The 22,067-nt window shown below is 40.9% G+C and overlaps 1 protein-coding gene across 5 annotated transcripts in view; it reads left to right on the top strand.

Moving 5' to 3' along the window:
- The first annotated feature begins 1,947 nt into the window (after window positions 1–1,947).
- Window positions 1,948–22,067, top strand: part of LOC115215684 (caspase activity and apoptosis inhibitor 1) — a 187,609-nt gene continuing 167,489 nt past the window's right edge. For 4 of the 5 annotated variants that reach the window (XM_036506210.1, XM_036506211.1, XM_029784956.2 and 1 more), the window contains exons 1-2: window positions 1,948–2,103; window positions 20,025–20,226. In XM_036506210.1, the coding sequence (XP_036362103.1) occupies window positions 20,089–20,226 (138 nt within the window). In that variant the 5' untranslated portion in view covers window positions 1,948–2,103; window positions 20,025–20,088. The remainder of the gene's footprint in view (window positions 2,104–20,024; window positions 20,227–22,067) is intronic. The other variant, XM_036506212.1, reaches the window with a different exon arrangement.

The following is a 22,067-nucleotide window of genomic DNA, read 5'->3' as shown; positions in this document are numbered from 1 at the left end:
ATATATATATATATATATTTAGCGCGTAAATTTGAGTTCTGTATTTCGGTGTTTCGAAATTGTCACATGTGACAAGCTTGAAATTGCCCCAAATTTTAATTTGTGTTTGTTTCTTTATTATCCACAAGAGGTTAAACTCAGAGGGGACAAACAAGGGCAGACAGACGAATTAAGTCGATTACATCGACCCCAGTGCGTAACTGGTACTTAATTTATCGATCCTGAAAGGATGAAAGGCAAAGTCGACCTCGGCGGAATTTGAATCCAGAACGTAACGGCAGACGAAATACGTATTTCTTTACTACCCACAAGGGGTTAAACTCAGAGGGGACAAACAAGGACGGACAGACGAATTAAGTCGATTACATCGACCCCAGTGCGTAACTGGTACTTAATTTATCGACCTCGAAAGGATGAAAGGTAAAGCTCGACCTCGGCGGAATTAGAACTCAGAACGTAACGGCAGACGAAATACGGCTACGCATTTCGCCCGGCGTGCTAACGGTTCTTTAGTTTGAAAAACTACATATGTATCGAAATTTTCAAAAATATTCAGAACTGGTGTGCGAAACTGACAATATCATAGAAAAGGGATCTTTTCGGTGTGAACGGCAGTTTTTTCTAGCGATGTCATATGAAATTGTCATCCATAATTATAACCCTAGTATCGATCTATTGCATTTCAATCTGTTTTAAGGTTAGGATTAGGGGTGGGGGAAGGGTATCTTTTTTTCACAGGAGTGGCTGTGTGGTAAGAAGCTTGCTAACCAACCACATGGTTCCGGGTTCAGTCCCACTGCGTGGCATCTTGGGCAAGTGTCTTCTGCTATAGCCCAGGGCCGACCAATGCTTTGTGAGTGGATTTGGTAGACGGAAACTGAAAGAAGCCTGTCGTATGTTTGTATATATATGTATATGTATGTATGTGTATGTGTTTGTGTGTCTGTTTTTGACAACCGATGCTGGTGTGTTTACGTCACCGTCACTTAGCAGTTCGGCACAAGAGACCGATAGAATAAGTACTGGGCTTACAAAGAATAAGTCCCGGGGTCGAGTTGCTCGACTAAAAGGCGGTGCTCCAGCATGGCCGCAGTCAAATGACTGAAACATGTAAAAGAGTAAAAGAGAGTAAAGAGTAAACACAATCTGTTTCTTAAACGAGGGACATTCATACGGCACAGAATGTTTTCACCTCAATAGACGTCATTGATTGGTTGAAATTGCAGAAATTGAAGAAAAAAGCAACAAACATCTTACAAACTATAGAACTTTCTCAATAAAGCCAAGAGAAAAAGATGTTTTATAAACACATTCTAGCAGTATACGAAGTTTAAGAGTGTTTAGTTACGTGGAAATTATTTTAAAAAACTGCCGGTCAAACCGAAAAGATCCAAGAAACGGAAAGTAGGGGATACAGAAAAAGAAAAGTACCATCGGTTACGACGATGAGGTTCCGGTTGATCCGAATCAACGGAACAGCCTGCTCGTGAAATTAACGTGTAAGTGGCTGAGCACTCCACAGACACGTGTACCCTTAATGCAGTTCTCGGGGATATTCAGCGTGACACAGAGAGTGACAAGGCCGGCCCTTTGAAATACAGGTACAACAGAAATAGGAAGAAAGAGTGAGAGAAAGTTGTGGTGAAAGAGTACAGCAGGGATCACCACCATCCCCTGCCGAAGCCTCGTGGAGCTTTTAGGTGTTTTCGCTCAATAAACACTCACAACGCCCGGTCTGGGAATCGAAACCGCGATCCTATGACCGCGAGTCCGCTGCCCTAACCACTGGGCTATTGCGCCTCCACGAAAAGAATTGAATAATATTGAGTGAAAGAGGAAGAAAAGAAGGTGAAAGGGAAAGTGAAAGAAATAATAACGAGAGAAAGAAAGAGAAAATAATAAATAAATAAATAAATAAAATCTGATGCAAGGGAGTTCACTCTGATTGACTTTTGCTTCTCAGCTGTGTAACTCTTCTGTGTTTTCCCTGTCCTGTTCGACGCGACCCGAACAGATGTTGACGTGGTTACCAAGGGAATGTAGGTTTCTCCCAGCTCTAAACTAACCATTAGGTTTGTTCCACACAAATGTATATATATGAAGGTATGTAGCGACTCCTTCTCTACACGTATATGCGCTCATATATATATATATGTAGGTTTTTAATTTATGTATCCTCCGTTTTTCTTTGGTCTTTATTCTTAATACAATTAACCTGATCATTCAAAGTTGTTTATACACACACGAGGACCTTCGAAAACGTGGAGTAGATGAATCTAAGGCGACTGAAGAAGGGGAATTTTCCTTGTGTTATTTGTCCTGTACTCTATTTTTTCGTTGTTTCAGAAAAATGTCCATTTCCTTGGTTTTGTGTTTATGTTTTCGTTTCTCATTGTGTTCGACGTTTTTTTTTTGTGTCCTGTACCCATATATGCATGTATATATACATGTAGAGGTAGGTACGTACATATATGCGTGTACATATACATGTAGAGGTATATACGTACATATATGTATGTATATATGCGTATGTTGTATTTATTTATATATATATTGTATATGTGTGTGTTTATAAACATATATTTCGTCGGATGATATTCACTTTTTAAACTGCCCAAAACTCCTGTTTTCCCATTTACATTTTCACACCGAGTGTATATATTTCTTAAACATATATTGTATTTGATTTCCTTACATATGCGTACAATTGGACCTCTTCCCCTAATACACACTATTATTAACTTTGGATATTGTCGAGGACCAAGTATTAGGTTGCTCATTATTTTACTTAACCAGTGAGAGTGTGGTTTTAAAAGCTGTGTCGGTTTATTTGTTAAACGTTTGTATTTACATGTAGTAAGGACGGTGATAACCACATGTGAAGCAAAATGAATTCTTGTTGAATTTCCTACGTCTCTAGTGGTCATTCAGTTTGAAACTTAATGGACCGTTCTTAAAGAGCTCCACTCATCTTTCTCTATATATATAAAGCTGAAGTTGTCTGTGTTTGTGTGGCAGGTTTGGTAGCCTTCAACCAACACTATCTCCTCCGAGACCCTGCGGCGCAAGTTGACCAAAATTGAGAGTATGATAGAAGAAGGCTTGCTCTTCATTCCGTAGAAGATAAAATTCAAATCGGACCATGTTAACACCAAAAATTATTTACATTAAAAAGGTGCTTTTTTGCTATGAAAATCCCTATTTTTTTACGATTTTGTGACTGCTGTGTTGCCATTTTTCGGTGTATTTCAACCAGAAATACGTTCACTTAAAGAGAATAACAAGCTACATAATGCAAAATTTTTACTTTTCAAAAATTCCAATTCCACAAGGAGCTACACACAGATGGGACAAACAAGGACAGACAAAGGGATTAAGTCGATTGTATCGACCCCTAGTGCGTAAATGTTCCTTATTTAATCGACCCCGAAAGGATGAAAGGCAAAGTCGACCTCGGTGGAATTCGAACTCAGAACGTAGCGGCAGACAAAATACTGCTAAGCATTTCACCCAGCGTGCTAACGCTTCTGCCAGCTCACCGCCTTAAGTATATTTCTTCCTACCAATCTTGCAGTCCCTGGAATAGTCATAGACATCAGTGGTACTCTCTCTTAGAACAACCTCAGTGGATAAAATTACAATATCAACAGCTGTTAGGTCTAAATTCCTCTCTCTCTCTCCCATATTCTATTAATTCAGTTTTCTCCTTGGGCAAATATACTATGATAGTACATGTATGTATATCATCATCATCGTTTAACGTCCGCTTTCCATGCTAGCATGGGTTGGATGGTTCGACCGGGGTCTGGGAAGCTAGGAGGCTGCACCAGGCTCCAGTCTGATCTGGCAGTGTTTCTACAGCTGGATGCCCTTCCTAACACCAACCACTCCGAGGGTGTCATGGGTGCTTATTATGTGCCACTGGCACAGGTGCCAGGCGATGCTGGCCATGACCACAATCAGTTGGTGCTTTTTACATGCCACCGGCACAGAAGCCAGTGAAGGCGGCGCTGGCAACGGCCATGTTCGGATGGTTCTTTTTACGTGCCACCGGCACAGGAAATATTTATATATTGTGCATGCATGTATATATATGTGTGTGTGTGTGTGTGTAGTATTCCTTGCTTGCATGGATCAGATGGAATTAGTTGAAGCTGGTTTTCTGTGGCTTAATGCCCTTCCTATACATCATCATCCACTTGCTTCCAAGCAAGGGAATATTTCTCTATGACAAGATATGTTTCCATGGAAGATTGGAAGCAAACAAAATGACACTGCTTGTATGACAATGATGTTCATTTGAAAATATTGTGTGATGTCTAGCTAAGGCACATAAATAGCTTGCTTACGAACCACATGGTTCCGGGTTCTGTCCCACTGCGTGGCACCTTGGGCAAGTGTCTTCTACTATAGCCTCAGGCCGACCAAAGCCTTGTGAGTGGATTTGGTAGATGGGAACTGAAAGAAGCTTGTTGTATATATGCATATGTTTGTGTGTCTGTGTTTGTCCCCCCAGCATCGCTTGACAACTGATGCTGGTGTGTTTACATCCCCGTAACTTAAGCGGTTCAGCAAAAAAGACTGATAGAATAAGTACTAGGCTTACAAAGAATAAGTCCCAGGTTCGATTTGCTTGACTAAAGGCGGTACTCCAGCATGGCTGCAGTCAAATGACGGAAACAAGTAAAAGAGAAAAGAGAAATACATGCACATATATGGTGGGCTTCTTTCAATTTTCAAATCCAGTTACAAGGCTTTGCTCAACCCTGGGCTGTAGTAGAAATCAGTTGCACCAGGTGCCATGCATTAGGACTGAACTGAAAACCCCATGGCTAGGAAACAAAGGCTACAACCGCCTTGCCTCCACTATATATGGATGTCTTGCTGCCATGCAATATTGCAGTTCTAATGCAAACATCATGCAATCTGCTTCTTGTTCTAAAGGCAAAGATCTTTGTTGCCAGTGGCTGTAGAAGCTCACTGAACTGTTTCTAACCTGTTCTTACCCTGGATAATATACTTTCAGAGCAACCACCTTCCCTGCTAATTACATCTCCTAGGCAGTAAAAACCATTGATTACTTTAAGTGAACCATCCAGGCATTTAAGAGAATCTGCTTCTGCTGTGCTCATAGTATGTATTACTCCAGTTCATCTGTCATGCATGAAACTATGTTTTCTCTGTTAGTCTGCTTGTATTTCCTCTATACATCTTCTGTGTCCATACCTTATATTTAGTACAGTATATGGAGTTTATTAGGTGTAGGAATGGCTGTGTGGTAAGTAGCTTGCTTACCCACCACATGGTTCCGGGTTCAGTCCCACTGCGTGGCACCTTGGGCAAGTGTCTTCTACTATAGCCTCGGGCCAACCAAAGCCTTGTGAGTGGATTTGGTAGACGGAAACTGAAAGAAGCCCGTCATATATATGTATATATATGTATGTGTGTGTGTCTGTGTTTGTTCCCCCAACATCGCTTGACTACTGATGCTGGTGTGTTTACATCCCTATAACTTAGTGGTTCAGCAAAAGAGACTGATAGAATAAGTACTAGGTTTACAAAGAATAATTTGGGGTTGATTTGCTCGACTAAAGGCGGTGCTCCAGCATGGCCACAGTCAAATGACTGAAACAAGTAAAAGAGTAAAAGAGGCTCTTGTCTCCTTTCATATTTACTAAAACCTTTGTCTTTGCTTAGTTTACCTTGGGACCTCATGATTCTAGAATTAGCTTCCATCCCTGGAGTTTGCTGTTTAATTTCACAGTAGATTAAAGTGTGAGAACTAAATCATCATCATAGAAGAATTCTCATAGACAGACAGTCTTAAACTCTTCTCTGACTGCATGTTGAACTGTGATTAATATGAGATGACTGGAGGCTGAACCTAGATGTACTCCTATCATTGTGTCAAATTCATCACTGATATTGTTGTTGACTCTCATTTGACTTACTGCATCTGGGTATATAACTTGTGCAGTCCTCACAAACCATTCATCTACTCATACTTTCCTTAGTGACTAATAAATTACTGAATGTAATACTCTGTCAAATACTTTCTCCCAGTCAATGAGTACCAAGATTAGTGGTTTATTCTTTGCCATGAGTTTGGTTCAGGACTATTCCATCTTACCCCATGCTCACCGTATATAGCCACTCATCTCCATTCCAGCATCTCCACAATCTCACCACATTTAGCTCACATCATGTCTACATTTATAATTGTATCCTTAAAGTTTTGGAACCTACAGGAAGGGCAGGTGTGTCTTCAGTGATGAAGCTTATTTGATTGTTATAGATATTTCCATTCTGATATAGAAATGGGGAAATAAGTGCTTGTGGTATATCTTTATATCACTTACTCTCCCTCTCTCTCTCTCATATATATATTATATATATATATACATGCATTATGGCTGCCCCCTCGTTATCGAGTATGGCCATTGCACGAAGCTTACCTGTTACTGGTGCTGTGATCGAATGTGACTTTTTAGCCCAGCTAAAGATCTACAATGTCTTGTACAAAATTGGCAACAAAGACCTTTACTGGTAATGGCCGGCTGTAGTTGTAACTGGGCTTCATGTACCTTTGCATGTCGTTTAAGTCCTCCTGCCGAATTACACTCTCTTCCACATGCCTGACAGATATGAGTAGTATGGTGTGTTACACCACCACCAGTGGCCAGGTTGTCACTCATCTGTCTCGTTTTATGACTATGAAGATGACTCTTGAGTCCAGCTTTACTGAGGCAGGGTCTTGCACAGACATTTCATGTCAGCATCAAAGGAAGACCCTTTGCATACATACACACACAATTTCATCTACCAAATTTCAGACTATAGTGGAAGACACTTGCTCACTGTGCTGTGCAGTTGGATTGAATCTGTCATATATATATATATATATATATATATGTGTCCGTTCTGGCAGACACCACCGCCAGATTGACTACATCCTGCCAGAAAAAAGGAAAGAGGGCTGATTATAAATGCCAAAACTTTCCAGGCGAAGAATGTACTCCCCAACATAGATTAGTGGTTAGCGACTTCAGGATCAGAGCTAAATGGTGCCCAGAAGAAGACCAGCTTGGAGGGAAGGGTCTGGAAGCTTAAAGATCCTGCAAATGGACAGAGATTTAGAGACATACTACTCGAGGCCTTTGACGAAATAGAAGGGGATATAGCTTCACTTAACGTGGAAGACACTGGAGATTCCTACGGGACAATCTGCTGACAGCACTGACCAGATCTGTGGATGGAGCAAAGTACCATCTCGACCCAGAGTAACATGGTGGTGGAACACTGTGGTTGACAGGGCTATTAGACAAAAGAGACAGGCTGGAAGACTGGAGAAGAACGGTGGTGGTAGCAGGGAATTGTATCAGACAGCCAGAAGGGAAGCTAGGAGACAGGTCTATATTAGCCAGAGGGAAGCGGATAAGAAAAAATTTGCCAATGTTCTGCGTCGTGAGGATGAAAGACTTGAGGTATTTCGTGTTGCAAGACAGTGTTGAGAGAGAATCGTGATGTGGTAGGAGAGAAGTGTGTTCGCATGGATGATGTTTCACTTGCGCTAAATGAGGATGCAAAGAGAGAGGTTTGAAGATGCCTCTATGAAAGGTTGCTGAATAAAGAAAAGAATGGGATAAAGAGAGTCTGCCGAATGTTGACCCAACAGAGGGACCAGCTATCCGAGTTGATAGTTCCGTGGTAGCTAAGGCAATTAGAAGCATGAAGACAGGGAAAGCCCCAGGCCCATCAGGAATTACTGCAAAGATGCTCAAAATATCTGGCAGTGTCGGCTATAACCTAGTCACCCGTATAGTCAACCAGGTGATACACGAAGGAGTCATACCCAATGACTGGTGTAGCAGCATACTAGTCAACTGCTACAAAGGTAAAGGTGATGCCCTGGATACAAATAATTACAGAGGTATCAAGCTGTTGGGTCAGGTAATGAAGGTTACGGAGAGGGTCATAGCCCAACTAATTAGAGAGAGAGTTAGTTTAGATGAGATGCTGTTTGGGTTCGTGCCAGGGAAAAGCACCACTGATGCTATATTCCTGGTAAGGCAGCTGCAGGAGAAATACCTAGCCAAAGATAAGCCCCTGTACCTGGCTTTCGTTGACATGGAGAAAGCCTTTGATAGGGTCCCCCGATCCCTCAATTGTGGTCAATGAGGAAACTAGGGATAGATGAATGGCTGGTGAGGGCTGTGCAAGCCATGTACAGAGATGCCGTAAGTAAGGTTAGAGTTGGCAACATGTACACAGAAGAATTCAAAGTAGAAGTTGGGGTCCACCAGGGTTCAGTACTCAGCCCCCTCCTATTTATCATAGTCCTCCAGGCAATTGTGGAGGAATTCAATACAGGCTGCCCTTGGGAGCTCCTCTATGCTGACGACCTCGCTCTAATTGCTGAGTCACTATCAGAACTGGAGCAGAAGTTCCAGGTGTGGAAGGAGGGTTTAGAATCGAGGGGCCTTAGAGTCAACCTAGCTAAAACCAAAGTACTAATAAGTAGAAAGGTAGACAATCCACAAATATCCTCAGGAAGATGGCCTTGCTCGATCTGTAGAAAAGGTGTAGGTAGAAACTCTATAAGATGTACCCAGTGTAAGCTATGGACACATAAGAGGTGCAGCAATGTCAAAGGTAGGCTAACTGGGAAGATAGTTTTTGTATGTGGTAGATGCTCGGGAGCATTGACCTCCGAAAATCTGCAGAAAACAACTTCCGTCACTTTCTGGGGGGAAAAAACTAGAAGTAGTTGATAGCTTCCGCTATCTAGGTGACCAAGTCAGTAGTGGGGGTGGGTGCGCTGAAAGTGTAACTGCTAGAATAAGAATAGCCTGGGCAAAGTTTAGGGAGCTCTTACCCATGCTGGTGACTAAAGGCCTCTCGCTCAGAGTAAAAGGCAGACTGTATGATGCATGTGTACGAACAGCTATGCTACATGGCAGTGAAACATGGCCGTGACTGCTGAGGACATGCGTAAGCTCGTGAGGAATGAAGCCAGTATGCTCCGATGGATGTGTAATGTCAGTGTACTTACTCACAGAGCGTTAGTACCTTGAGAGAAATGTTGTACCTAAGAAGCATCAGTTGTGGTGTGCAAGAGAGACGATTGCGCTGGTATGGTCATGTGGCGAGAATGGATGAAGATAGGTGTGTGAGAAAGTGCCAGTCCCTAGCAGTTGAGGGAACCCATGGAAGAGGTAGACCCAGGAAAACCTGGGACGAGGTGGTGAAGCCCGACTTTCGGACGTTAGGTCTCACCATGGAAATGACTAGAGACCGAGACCTATGGAAGTATGCTGTGCGTGAGAAGACCCGGCAAGACTAGTGAAGCCATATCCCGTGGCCCCTACCTGGGACGTAGTCAGTCCACCTGTGCATACCTTCCTTATTGTGACACTTGAGAAGACCTGTTGAGGCAAGTGAAATCAAATCAAAACCAAATCAAAATAGATGTACATCAATGGAATTTGTATCCTTTTATGGTACCAGTGCCGGTGGCACATAAGAAAACCATCTGAACGTGACCGTAGCCAGTACCGCTCGACTGGCCTCCGTGCTGAGGGCACGTAACAAACACCATCCGAGCGTGGCCGTTCGCCAGCCTCGTCTGGCACCTGTGCCGGTGACACATAAGAAAAAACACCATCCGAGCGTGGCCGTCTGCCAGCCTCGTCTGGCACCTGTGTCGGTGGCACATAAAAAACACCATCCGAGCGTGGCCGTCTGCCAGCCTCGTCTGGCACCTGTGTCGGTGGCACATAAAAAAACCATCCGAGCGTGGCCGTCTGCCAGCCTCGTCTGCACCTGTGTCGGTGGCACATAAAAAACACCATCCGAGCGTGGCCGTCTGCCAGCCTCGTCTGGCGTCTGTGTCGGTGGCACATAAAATCACCCACTACACTCTCGGAGTGGTTGGCGTTAGGAAGGGCATCCAGCTGTAGAAACACTGCCAGATCTGACTGGCCTGGTGCAGCCTTCGGGCTTGCCAGACCCCAGTTGAACCGTCCAACCCATGCTAGCATGGAAAGCGGACGTTAAACGATGATGATGATGATGATGATGATAGGTGTTGCTGTGTAGTATGAAGCTTCTTCCTGACCACATGGTTCAGGGTTCAATCCCACTGTGTGGCACACTGGACAAGTGTCTTCTACTTTAGCCTCGTGCCGACCAAAGCCTTGTGAGTGGATTTGGTAAATGGAAACTGAAAGAAGCCCGTCATATATATATAATATATATATATATATATATATATGTTATATATATGTATATATATGTATATATATAGATAGTTAGACAGATAGATAAGTAGATAGATAGATATATGTATGTGTCTGTTTGTCCCACCACCGTCGCTTGACAACTGATGTTGGTGTGTTAACGTCCCTGTAACTTAGCGTTTCAGCAAAAGAGACTGATAGAGTAAGTACTAGGCTTACAATAAATAAGTCCTCGGGTCGATTTATTTGACTAAAGGTGGTGCTCCAGCATGGCCACAGTCAAATGACTGAGGCAAGTAAAAGAATAAAAGAATATATATATATGTGTGTGTGTGTTTGTGTATGTATATGTATTTATATATATATACACATACACACAGTTGAGGTTTGTCTCTCTCTCTCTCTCTCTCTTTACATTTATGTATGTGCGCGTGTCTGTGTGTGTGTGTGTGTTTCTTTCTAGCCGTTCTCTTATGTGCTGGCAGTATTCTCCCTCTGACCCTATCCAGAACTGAATAAAAAACACTCCTTACTCTCCAGTAAGACAACTCATTCTCCAGTGAACATTTTTTTCACAAAAACTGTTTATTTTGCTGAAACGTTGTGATAAGGAATATCGCATGGTACGTAAAAGTAGGTGTGTGAGAGCCGTTATAGCTGCAACTGCTGGTGGTGGTGGTGGTGCTAGCTTTATACCCATGGATAATTAATGGACTGTTATCTTCAAGTTATAGTCTTAAGTTATCCACCATATAATAGACATTTTATCATGTGTGGGCGGTTGCTTGTATGTTGTGTGTATGTGTGAGTATATATATATATATCAACACATATACACACTTAGCTGCATGTATATGCGCATACATTTGTACATTTCTCTGTAGTTATGTGTGGGTGTGTGTATATATATATATATATATATATACATATATATTTGTGTGTATATACATAAATACATATAGATGCTGATGCATCAAGATATGTGTGTTTGTGTATGTATGTATGTATGTATTATGAACGTTTTTGCAAGTTTCAGATGCTGGACTGACTCTGCAGGAGCAACTTTCAAGATTGTAATAGCTTACATCCGCACGTCTGTTTTAGTGTGTATATGTATATGTGTCTATCTTTTAAACAGTACAACAGGTTAATATTTCTGCCATTGCTGTTACAGTGTTGCCATTATGGGTTATTCAAATCACGTGTGATGACCATTTTGTGTTTATACACTACCATGTTTAAACATAGTGCGATTCTGAAAGAAATGTTCAAATAATCTTATCCATAATATCAGTACAGAAACAATACTAACAACAACATAGTAGGCCTCTATTACAGCCACAACTGACTCGAAAGTGGTTTGCATTGTAGTGTTAAATATATCCTTAACATGCTTGTCCCAAACTTTGGCATCGAGAGTTACACAAATGCCAGAACTGGGCGCCACTGCACAGTGCCAAGGACTCCAAATTTGCCATCAAGATTAGGACAAGATACTGTGATAGCCTGGGCTTCCGAGGCCCACAGCTCTTCAATATATTCCCGAAGAACCTAAGAGACCTCCTTGGTGGGGATGCAGATGTCTTTAAAATTAAACTTGGTCTCTTCTTGTCAGGTGTCCCAGATGAACCAACTTCACGGCAGGAGGTGCAGATGAGGGCAGCTGCATCGAACTCTCTCATGCACCAAATGGCAATTGCTAAAAAGCATTCGTGAAGTAAAATCATGTAGCAACACCAAATGGCGGTGCCCCAGCATGGCCACAGCTTGTGAGCTGAAACTAGATAAAAATAAAAAATAAAATAAATAAAAATGCTAACTTATATCATTTGCTCTTCCAAAATCTTTGAATGTATAGCAATTGGAAAAAAGGCATGGCTGTGTGGTTAGAAGCTTGCTTCCCAACCACAACATCATTCCAGGTTCAGTCCCACTGCGTGGCATCTTGGGCAAGTGTCTTCTACTATAACCTCGGACTGACCAAAACCTTGTGAGTGAATTTGGTAGACGGAAACTGAAAAGAAAACTGTTGTGTGTGTGTGTGTGTATATATATATATGTATGTTTGTATGTATATTTATATAAATATACATACATATATATATTTATATAAATATATATCTGTGTGTGCCTTTGCACATATGTATTTGTCCTCTTCCACCACTGTTTGACAACCAGTGTTGGCATGTTTAATGTCCCTATAACTTAGCAGTTCAACAAGAGACTGATAGAATTAGTACTTGGCTTAAAAAAAGAGTACTAGGGTTGATTCATTTGACTAAACGTTCTTCAGCGGGGTGCCCCAGCATGGGCACAGTTTAATGAATGAAACATATAAAAGATAAAAGATAGCCATACTGGCTCCTTTTGTGATAAAGATAAAAGGAAAGAAAAAGGCATATACTGCTTTGTCAAAATACATCTGGTATCCAAAAGAGATTAACAAAAATTCCACAGCAAAGACTACACAGTTTAGTGGAAAATAAGGAATAAAAGCAGTCTATGTATGAATGGGACAATGAAATATTCCTCTCTTTATGTACCACAAATGAGGCTACTGTATTGCAATTTACAAAGGCCTCCTGTGTCTTCTGCAACTCCTGTTCAGTGCTTTTCGGACCTTGCAAACTTTTTTCCAAATTTTTGTTGAAGTCCTGAAACTCAGACTAATCCCTTATTCTATATCTCCCATCTTGCTGATCTGAAGACCATTTTAAACCTTGTGTTATGATTTTTGCAGCTTTTATACATTCTTAGTTTGTTTTAATCCAATTTTTTCCCAGGTGAAGTATTTTTCCTACTTAAACTTATGTATGTATGGAGGTATGGCGCAGGAGTGGCTGTGTGGTAAGTAGCTTTCTTACGAACCACATGGTTCCAGGTTCAGTCCCACTGCGTGGCACCTTGGGCAAGTGTCTTCTACTATAGCCTCGGGCCGACCAAAGCCTTGTGAGTGGATTTGGTAGACGGAAACTGAAAGAAGCCCGTCGTATATATGTATATATATATATGTGTGTGTGTATGTTTGTCCCCCTACCATTGCTTGACAACTGATGCTGGTGTGTTTATGTCCCCGTCACTTAGCGGTTCGGCAAAAGAGACCGATAGAATAAGTACTGGGCTTACAAAAGGATAAGTCCCGGGGTCGAGTTGCTCAATTAAAGGCGGTGCTCCAGCATGGCCGCAGTCAAATGACAAACAATTAAAAGAGAGTAAAAAGAGAGTATCTTTTCCATGCTTTATTTCTGCCTGAGAACTTATAATGTTCACATACGTGGTTTGGGGTTCAGTTTTGTTGCATGACATTTTGGGCAAGTGTCTTATATTTGACTGCAGCCATGCTGGAGCACTGCCTTTAGTCAAACAAATCAACCCCAGGACTTATTCTTTGTAAGCGTAGTACTTATTCTATCCCTTAAATATAGCGCTGCCATATAAAAGTGTCTGTGCAGTGCCACGTAAAAGCACCCAGGACACTCTGTAAAGTGGTTGGCTTTAGGAAGTGCATCCAACCATAGAGACCAAGCCAAATCAGACTGGAGTCTGGTGCAGCTTGCCAGCTTTGGTCAAACTGTCCAACCCATGCCAGCATGGGTAATAGATATTAAATGATGATATGTATATATATCATCGCTTGGTCTCTGTGCTGGTGGCATGTAAAAAGCACCATCCGATCGTGGTAGTTAGCCAGCCTCGTCTGGCACATGTGCTGGTGGCACGTAAAAGCACCCACTACACTCACTGATTGGTTGGAGTTAGGAAGGGCATCCAGCCGTAGAAACACTGCCAGATCAGACTGGAGCCTGGTGCAGCCTTCTGGCTTCCCAGACCCCAGTTGAACCGTCCAACCCATGCTAGCATGGAAAGCGGACGCTAAACGATGATGATGATATATGGTACTACTAGCGAACAGTGGTCCCGGTGCGCGTACAGTCGCACAGCTGCGCTAGCTAGTCGTAAGTAGTCAATCCTACAATGACTACCTTGCAAAGTAAATAAAACACAAAAACACAAAGTAAGGATCGACTAGTCATGACTAGCTAGCGTGGATGCGCGACCCGGGACCACTGTTCGCTAGTAGTACCTATATATATATTTGTGTGACTATATTGTGCTAGTCTAAGACTGATCAACTAATATTCCTTCTTTCTTTGCTTGTTGGTTTCTTCCACATCAGCCTGCCATATGTATGTATGGCTGCATGTACGTGTAAATAATCACTCATCATCATCATCATTGCCATCATGCATATATTCAGATGCTATAATTTATTGTGTTACTTCCTCAAGTGTAGAAAGTGTATCAAGGGGCAAGTGGTGGTGGTGGTGGTGGCCTTGGTGGTGAGTTTTCCTTAATGTGTGTCCATTCTTGTCTCTTGGTCTGCTGGTCTGGGTTATTTCCATTCTGTCTCAGGGCTTCATATTACTAACTATAGTAAATATATACCTATATCTGTGTAAAGAATATACATATACATATGTACATGTATATATGTACATGTGTATGTATATACACACATGATTGTGCATGTATGTATGTGTGTGTGTATATACATACATACATATATATATATATATTATATATATATATATATGTATATATTTGTGTGTGTGTGTATATATATATACACATATATGTGTGTGTATATATACACATACATATATATGTATTTATGTATATGTGTATGTATATATAAATGTATATATACATATATATAAATGTATACATCTGTATATATATATATATTTCTATACATGCATATGTATATATATATATACATATGTATGTATATATATATATATATATACACATGTGTGTGTATATATATATATATATATACACAAACACATATATATACACACGTATATATATGTTTATGTATATATGTGTGTGTGTTTAGCATGGAACAATGACATTAAATGATGATATGTGTGTTTGTGTGTGTATATACATATGTATATATATATATACACACATATAGATATAATGTGTATATATTATGTATATGTGTTTGTGTGTGTGTTATGTTTTTTGTCATTTACAATTTGCTGAGTTCAGTTCAAACATTTTATAATTTATTATTTTGCGATCCCGTCCAGACATCTAAACTGATGTACTCATAAATATATATGTGTAATTAATATAACACACACATACACACACACACACACACAATCACACACACAATCACACATGTGTTACTATGTCATTCAGTTGTCTTGCTTCATTCAGCTGTCTGTCCTTATAAAAAAAACCCCAAAAAACAACAAACATTGAAAAAATAACAACTGTACCCCCTTAACCCCTTACCCACTGTCCCTATCCAGATGGACAACCAGATGGCATTGAGGGGTCAGGGATATATGGATCCCTTCAGCTGCTGCTGCTGTAACTCTCTGTGCCACTACATACTGGCCACTGCCCTTAGAGAGTCACATTACTGTCTGTTCATGTAGCTTACTGTGAAAAGCCCCTATAAGTTAAAGGAGGCGTGAGACTGAGGGAGAGGTGGGTGGCAGTGTGTGATTGCATGTATGTGTGGGAGTGTGTATGAATGCGTGAGATTGTGTGTGTGTGTTTGTATGTTATGTGTGAGGGATTGTGCATATGTCAGAGTGAGAATGTATATTTGTGTGTGAATGTATGCGTGTGGCAGTGTGGGCAAGATATAGTCTGTATGTGTGAGAATGGGAATGTGTCTGTGTGCACTTAGAGGTGTATGTATATATATATATATATATATATATAAACGCAGGAGTGGCTGTGTGGTAAGTAGCTTGTTTACCAACCACATGGTTCCGGGTTCAGTCCCACTGCGTGGCACCTTGGGCAAGTGTCTTCTACTATAGCCTCGGGCCGACCAAAGCCTTGTGAATGGATTTGGTAGACGGAAACTGAAAGAAGCCTGTCATATATATGTATATATATATGTATGTGTGTTTATGTGTTTGTGTGTCTGTGTTTGTCCCCTTAGCATTGCTTGACAACCGATGCTAGTGTGTTTATGTCTCCGTTACTTAGCGGTTCGGCAAAAGAGACCGATAGAATAAGTACTGGGCTCACAAAAAAATAAGTCCCAGGGTCGAGTTGCTCGATTAAAGGCGGTGCTCCAGCATGGCTGCAGTCAAATGACTGAAACAAGTAAAAGAGTAAAAAAAAGAATATATATGTTGGTGTTGAACAACTAGTATGCACATGCTCTTTGCATGCATATGTACATATGCACACATCCGTTGTTGCTTGACCAACTGAAATCTCACATTATCATTTATATTGCAAGATTTGTTGTGACTTCAATTTAAATTCCACTGTTTTAGCTCAGTGAGCTATCATGTAGATTGGTGTTAATGGGGTTAAAATGTGGAAATGCACATGAGATCATGTATGACTTAGAAAAAACAGGATGGTCACAACTGGAACATCTTTGATCGAAACAGCAACACACCTCACCACTATAGGCCATTATGTAGTGGCTCAACTTGTCTAAAGTAGTTGTCGAATCTCCCTCAAATTATGCCCAACATTTTTTAAAATATGGATGATAGTGCATTGGAAATTATGATAGGCGCAGGAGTGGCTGTGTGGTAAGTAGCTTGCTAACCAACCACATGGTTACGGGTTCAGTCCCACTGCATGGCATCTTGGGCAAGTGTCTTCTGCTATAGCCCCAGGCCGACCAATGCCTTGTGAGTGGATTTGGTAGACGGAAACTGAAAGAAGCCTGTTGTATATATGTATATATATATAAGTGTGTGTGTATATGTTTGTGTGTCTGTGTTTGTCCCCCTAGCATTGCTTGACAACCGATGCTGGTGTGTTTATGTCCCCGTCACTTAGCGGTTCGGCAAAAAAGACCGATAGAATAAGTACTAGGATTACAAAGAATAAGTCCCGGGGTTGATTTGCTCGACTAAAGGCGGTGCTCCAGCATGGCCGCAGTCAAATGACTGAAACAAGTAAAAGAGAGTAAAGAGTATAGTCCTGGTTGGAATGCATTTAATTCTAGGTTTGCTTACTTAGGTCTGATCTGGACATAATTAATAACACCATCATACTATACCAGTGTCTCTCAGGCCTTATTTTTACCTATGGACCCTTTTGATTCTTGTTTTATTTGGATGGACTCTAAAAGACATTCAATATTTTAAAGAATCCCAATGTGTTTTCATAATTAAATATTATTTGGAATTACATAAGAAAAACTGTTTTGTAGAAGTATGAGCAATTTATTGCAGATAAATTTTAACAAAAAAAATTTTAATTTGGCCCTTAAGGGTCATATGAACCCCAGTTGAGAACCACTGCACTATACCTATTTCTTTGCTACCCACAAGGGGCTAAACACAGAGGGGACAAACAAGGACAGACAAACGGATTAAGTTGATTATATCGACCCCGAAAGGATGAAAGGCAAAGTCGACCTCGGCGGAATTTGAACTCAAAACGTAACGGCCGACGAAATACCGCTTAGCATTTCACCCGGCCTGCTAACGTTTCTGCCAGCTCGCTGTCTTGTACCACTGCACTATACCATAGACTGTAAGTGGTGGTTCGCAGACCGGTGCCAGTATGCAACCAGTTTACAGAAAAAAAAGAAACCTTATAAAATGCTTATTGTATTATTTGTTTACAAATTAAACATAATTAAGAAAGTTGTCAATTTTTATTATATTCATTATATGATGCAGCACGGATTTTTGTCAGTGAACAGGTTGTGGTCTTAAAGCGACGAAAATATTTTGACAAATTAAACTTAAATGTTGAAGTGAATCGAACGGTTTTGTGTGTTTCTTGTGTGCTGCAATTGTTTTCGTTCCAGCACACGGTCTCAGATCAAGTCACTCACTATGCAAGTACATCTCCGTAATTATATATATTGTTTCCAGTATAAATTAATATTACTAAGACATATTACTGGTCACTGGCACATTGGGAAAAAGAAATTGCCGGTACGCCACATTAGATAGTTTGAGAAGCCCTGCCATAGACCACACTGCACCAGGCATCAAGCCATGCCACTTAAAAGCTTTAATATTTGGTGATGCACCTTATGTGATACGACACATCATATATTATGTTTCTCCCCACCAGTTTCAGAGCTTGGACAAAAGAGTCAGCGGTTTTACTGCTTTTGCTTCACATATTAAGTCATTGAAAACAATAACAAAAAGAGAAAAGAAATCTGCTGAAATTAGTTATTGAGCGAGCTGCTTGCTTTATTTCAGACACTTTCAGGTAAGCATCAGAAATATCTACAGCCATATGAGAAAATGTTATTTATCATAGACTAATTTCATATCCAGAAGAACATGTTTCTCATCACGTCCACACCATGTGACACAGACTGACTCCTGATCTCCAAAAAGTATCATAATATATATGGATGAAATTGAAATCAATCAAAAATCAATGGAAATTGTAGTTGTGATACCAGTGCCGGTGGCACGTAAAAGAACCATCCAAACGTGGCCGTTCCCAGCGCCGCCTCAACTGGCCTCCGTGCCGGTGGCACGTAAAAAGCACCATCCGATCGTGGCCGTTTGCCAGCCTTGTCTGGCACCTGTGCCGGTGGCACGTAAAAAGCACCCACTACACTCACGGAGTGGTTGGCGTTAGGAAGGGCATCCAGCTGTAGAAACACTGCCAGATCAGACTGGGCCTGGTGCAGCCTCCTGGCTTCCCAGACCACGGTCAAACCATTCAACCCATGCTAGCATGGAAAGCGGATGTTAAATGATGATGATGTAAAGATGGATGAAATGCCACTGAGCATCCATCTTTATGTTCTGAGTTGAAATTCAGCTGAGGTTGACTTTGCGTTTCATCCTTTCAAGGTCGATAAAGTAACACTAGTTGAACACCAGGCTCGATTTAATCAACGAAGCTCCTCCCCTGAACTCATTGTCCTTGTGCCAAAATTTGAAACCAGCATTCATGGATGTGGGTGGTGAGCTTGTAGAATTGTTAGCACGCTGGGCAAAATGCTTAGCGGCATCTCATCCGTCTTTAATTCTGTGTTCAAATTCTGCTGAGGTCAACTTCACCTTTCATTTTGGAGGCCATAAAATAAGTACCAGTTGAGCATTGGTCAATGTAATCAACTTACCCCTCCAACGAAATTGCTGGTTAACCTCTTGATGCCAGTATTACCCGAAGCATGCTAGACACTGCTCTGGTTTTTTTTTTTCTAACGAGGCTACACAAACACACAAGTGCCAACGAGGTCGTGTCTATTTACGTTCACCGTTACAATAACATAGCGTCATACATTTACGTCTCCCGGTTTATGAAAACGAACTCTGTGAAGCTATTTATCATAATATGATATGCACGAGTTATTCTGCTCAAGTTAAAAAAATAGCTTGTGTGTGGTACAACTCAAAACACAGTATTATGCATGTAAAGTATTTGCATGCCATTGGTCTACTGCTAGTCTCATGACTTGAAGGTAACCTAAAATAGCTAAGATAATGCACGGGATGGCGAGCGCATGCACCTCAAGAGATAAAGTACACAATAGCGAACGTAAACATACATCAGCCGCTAAAAAGTCCGTGATAGATGAAGGGCAGCTCTACATCGCATATTTACGTTAACCGCGGGTAGGCAAGCAAAAGTGTGATCGCATATTTGCATCAACCGTTGTCTAGGGGTTAAAACTGTACCAAAATTGTGCCAAAATTTGGGACCAGTATTTCTGGACCTGCTTTATGTTCCTCTTTCATATTTCAATTTCTCTATTGTTTTGTTTCTTTCCTCCTATAGAATTATTTTCCTTGATTTCAGAATTTCAAATTTAGCATAATTCCATCACCAAGAAAAAGTGTTTGCCCCATTGAAACTAACCACCATGCCTACTGCCAAAATGCTGGCAGATTCTACCCAAAGCGATGCAGCTCTGGAAAGGAAAAAGAAGGAACGACATGATCGCCATAAAAAGTCCAAGAAGGAAGACAAGCCCCACCATCACAGTAAACGGAAAACTAAGGTGATATCACGTTTTTTTTTAATTCTTCCTTTCAATGATTTGACTTGGAATAGTTTCTGTGACTCTGTCACCAGGTTGTTGGTTATTATGGGTTTCACAAATAAATGACAGAGCCTCTATGTAGTCACTCGACCAGCTAGAAATAGCAGCCAAATCTGTCTAAGATCACACCCTAGCATTGTATAAAAGGAAGGACACTTTGGATAATGTAGCCCAGGATATGATATACCATAGTAAAAGTCTATGTGGCCATAACTGGATTGGCCTTTGATCATAGGTCTGATTAGGGGCTAGACAACAAGAACAACAAAGGGTGTCTCGAATACCTGCAGGGACCTCCATGTGGTCACTTGACCAGCTAGAAATAGTAGCCAAGTGTCCCTCAAATCACACCTTACCATTTAAAATTAGGAAGGATACATTCGACTATGTAGTTCTCGATGTTCAAAAGAGGACAGTCATGGTTTAAATGTCTTTGATCATAAATCTGCTCGCTCAGGGCTAACCTAGGGTTAAACAGCATGGGCACCACCAGGTCACTTGACCTGCTTGAAACAGCAGTCAAATCTTTCTGTTGTCTAAAACAAAAGCGAAAAAAAAAAAAACTGCAAAAAAAAAAACGGGGGAGAGGGCACATTTTATATTGTAATCCCAGAATTGGTACGGGTGAAATGCGTAGTCATATTTTGTCTGTCGCTACGTTGTGAGTTCAAATCCCGCCGAGGTCGACTTTGCCTTTCATCCTTTCGGGGTCGATAAATTAAGTACCAGTTAAGCACTGGGGTTGATGTAATCGACTTAATACCTATGTATGTCTCCTCTATGTTTAGCCCCTTGTGGGTAATAAAGAAATAGGTACATTTGACTAAAAGATGGCATAGTGATGGGTTAGAACACTTTAATCAATAAAGCTGACTTCGGGTTGAACAGCAAAAATTCCAAAAAATAAAATGGATGAAGACATTTCCCTGATATTAACAATTCTAACACAGTTTAACTAGTCTTGGAGATAGTCATAAGAATATTTTATCTCCCTCATTATTTTATGTCCTTCCTCTCTTTCATTCTTGTCTTCCATTTCTTTTGCTTCCATCATTTCATTATTCCCTATTTCTTCATTGTTACCCACTTTTTTCTTCTCCTTCTTTTCTTTTACTCTGTTTGTATTGTTTTTTTTTTGTTTTTTTTTTCTTTTTCCTATTTTTTTCTTAATTCTATTCCTGCCTTCTTTCCTTTCATCTTTTCGTTTCCTTCTACCATCTCTTATATTATCATTCTCTCATCATTCTCTATTAGTGCCATAACAAATAACAAAAAAAAAAAACTGCCAGAGAAATAAATGTAAATAAAAACACAAAAAACAACAACTGAAAACACTATTCCCCTCCCCTCACTGAAAAAACAAAGCCATGAACCAAAGGCCTCCTTCTAAAACACACACACACACACACTCCCTCACACATCACCCATCTAGCTCTCACCCTCATCCAGCCAGATTTCCAGTTGGTCTGCCACTATGACACATTGACTCTGCCAAAGGTTTGCCATAGTTTTTTTTTTTTAGTGTCTTTAATGTTAAATTAATCATTGGTGTCATCATCATCATCAACATCATGAATGCTGCGGTCATCAATATTAACATTGTCATCATCATCATCATTATCATCATCACCATTGTCATCACCACCACCACCATCATCATCATTGACATCACCAGGATGATGATGATCATCATCATCCTTGCCATTGTCATCATCACCATCAGCAGCAGCGGCAGCTTCAGGGGAAGACAAATACTTCCCCCCTCACTGGCACATTCCCATCAACCCTCACACCTCAAC

Source organism: Octopus sinensis, linkage group LG9 (assembly GCF_006345805.1).
Source record: "Octopus sinensis linkage group LG9, ASM634580v1, whole genome shotgun sequence".
Classification (NCBI taxonomy): domain Eukaryota; kingdom Metazoa; phylum Mollusca; class Cephalopoda; order Octopoda; family Octopodidae; genus Octopus; species Octopus sinensis.
This window is presented reverse-complemented; position numbering and strand designations above follow the sequence as displayed.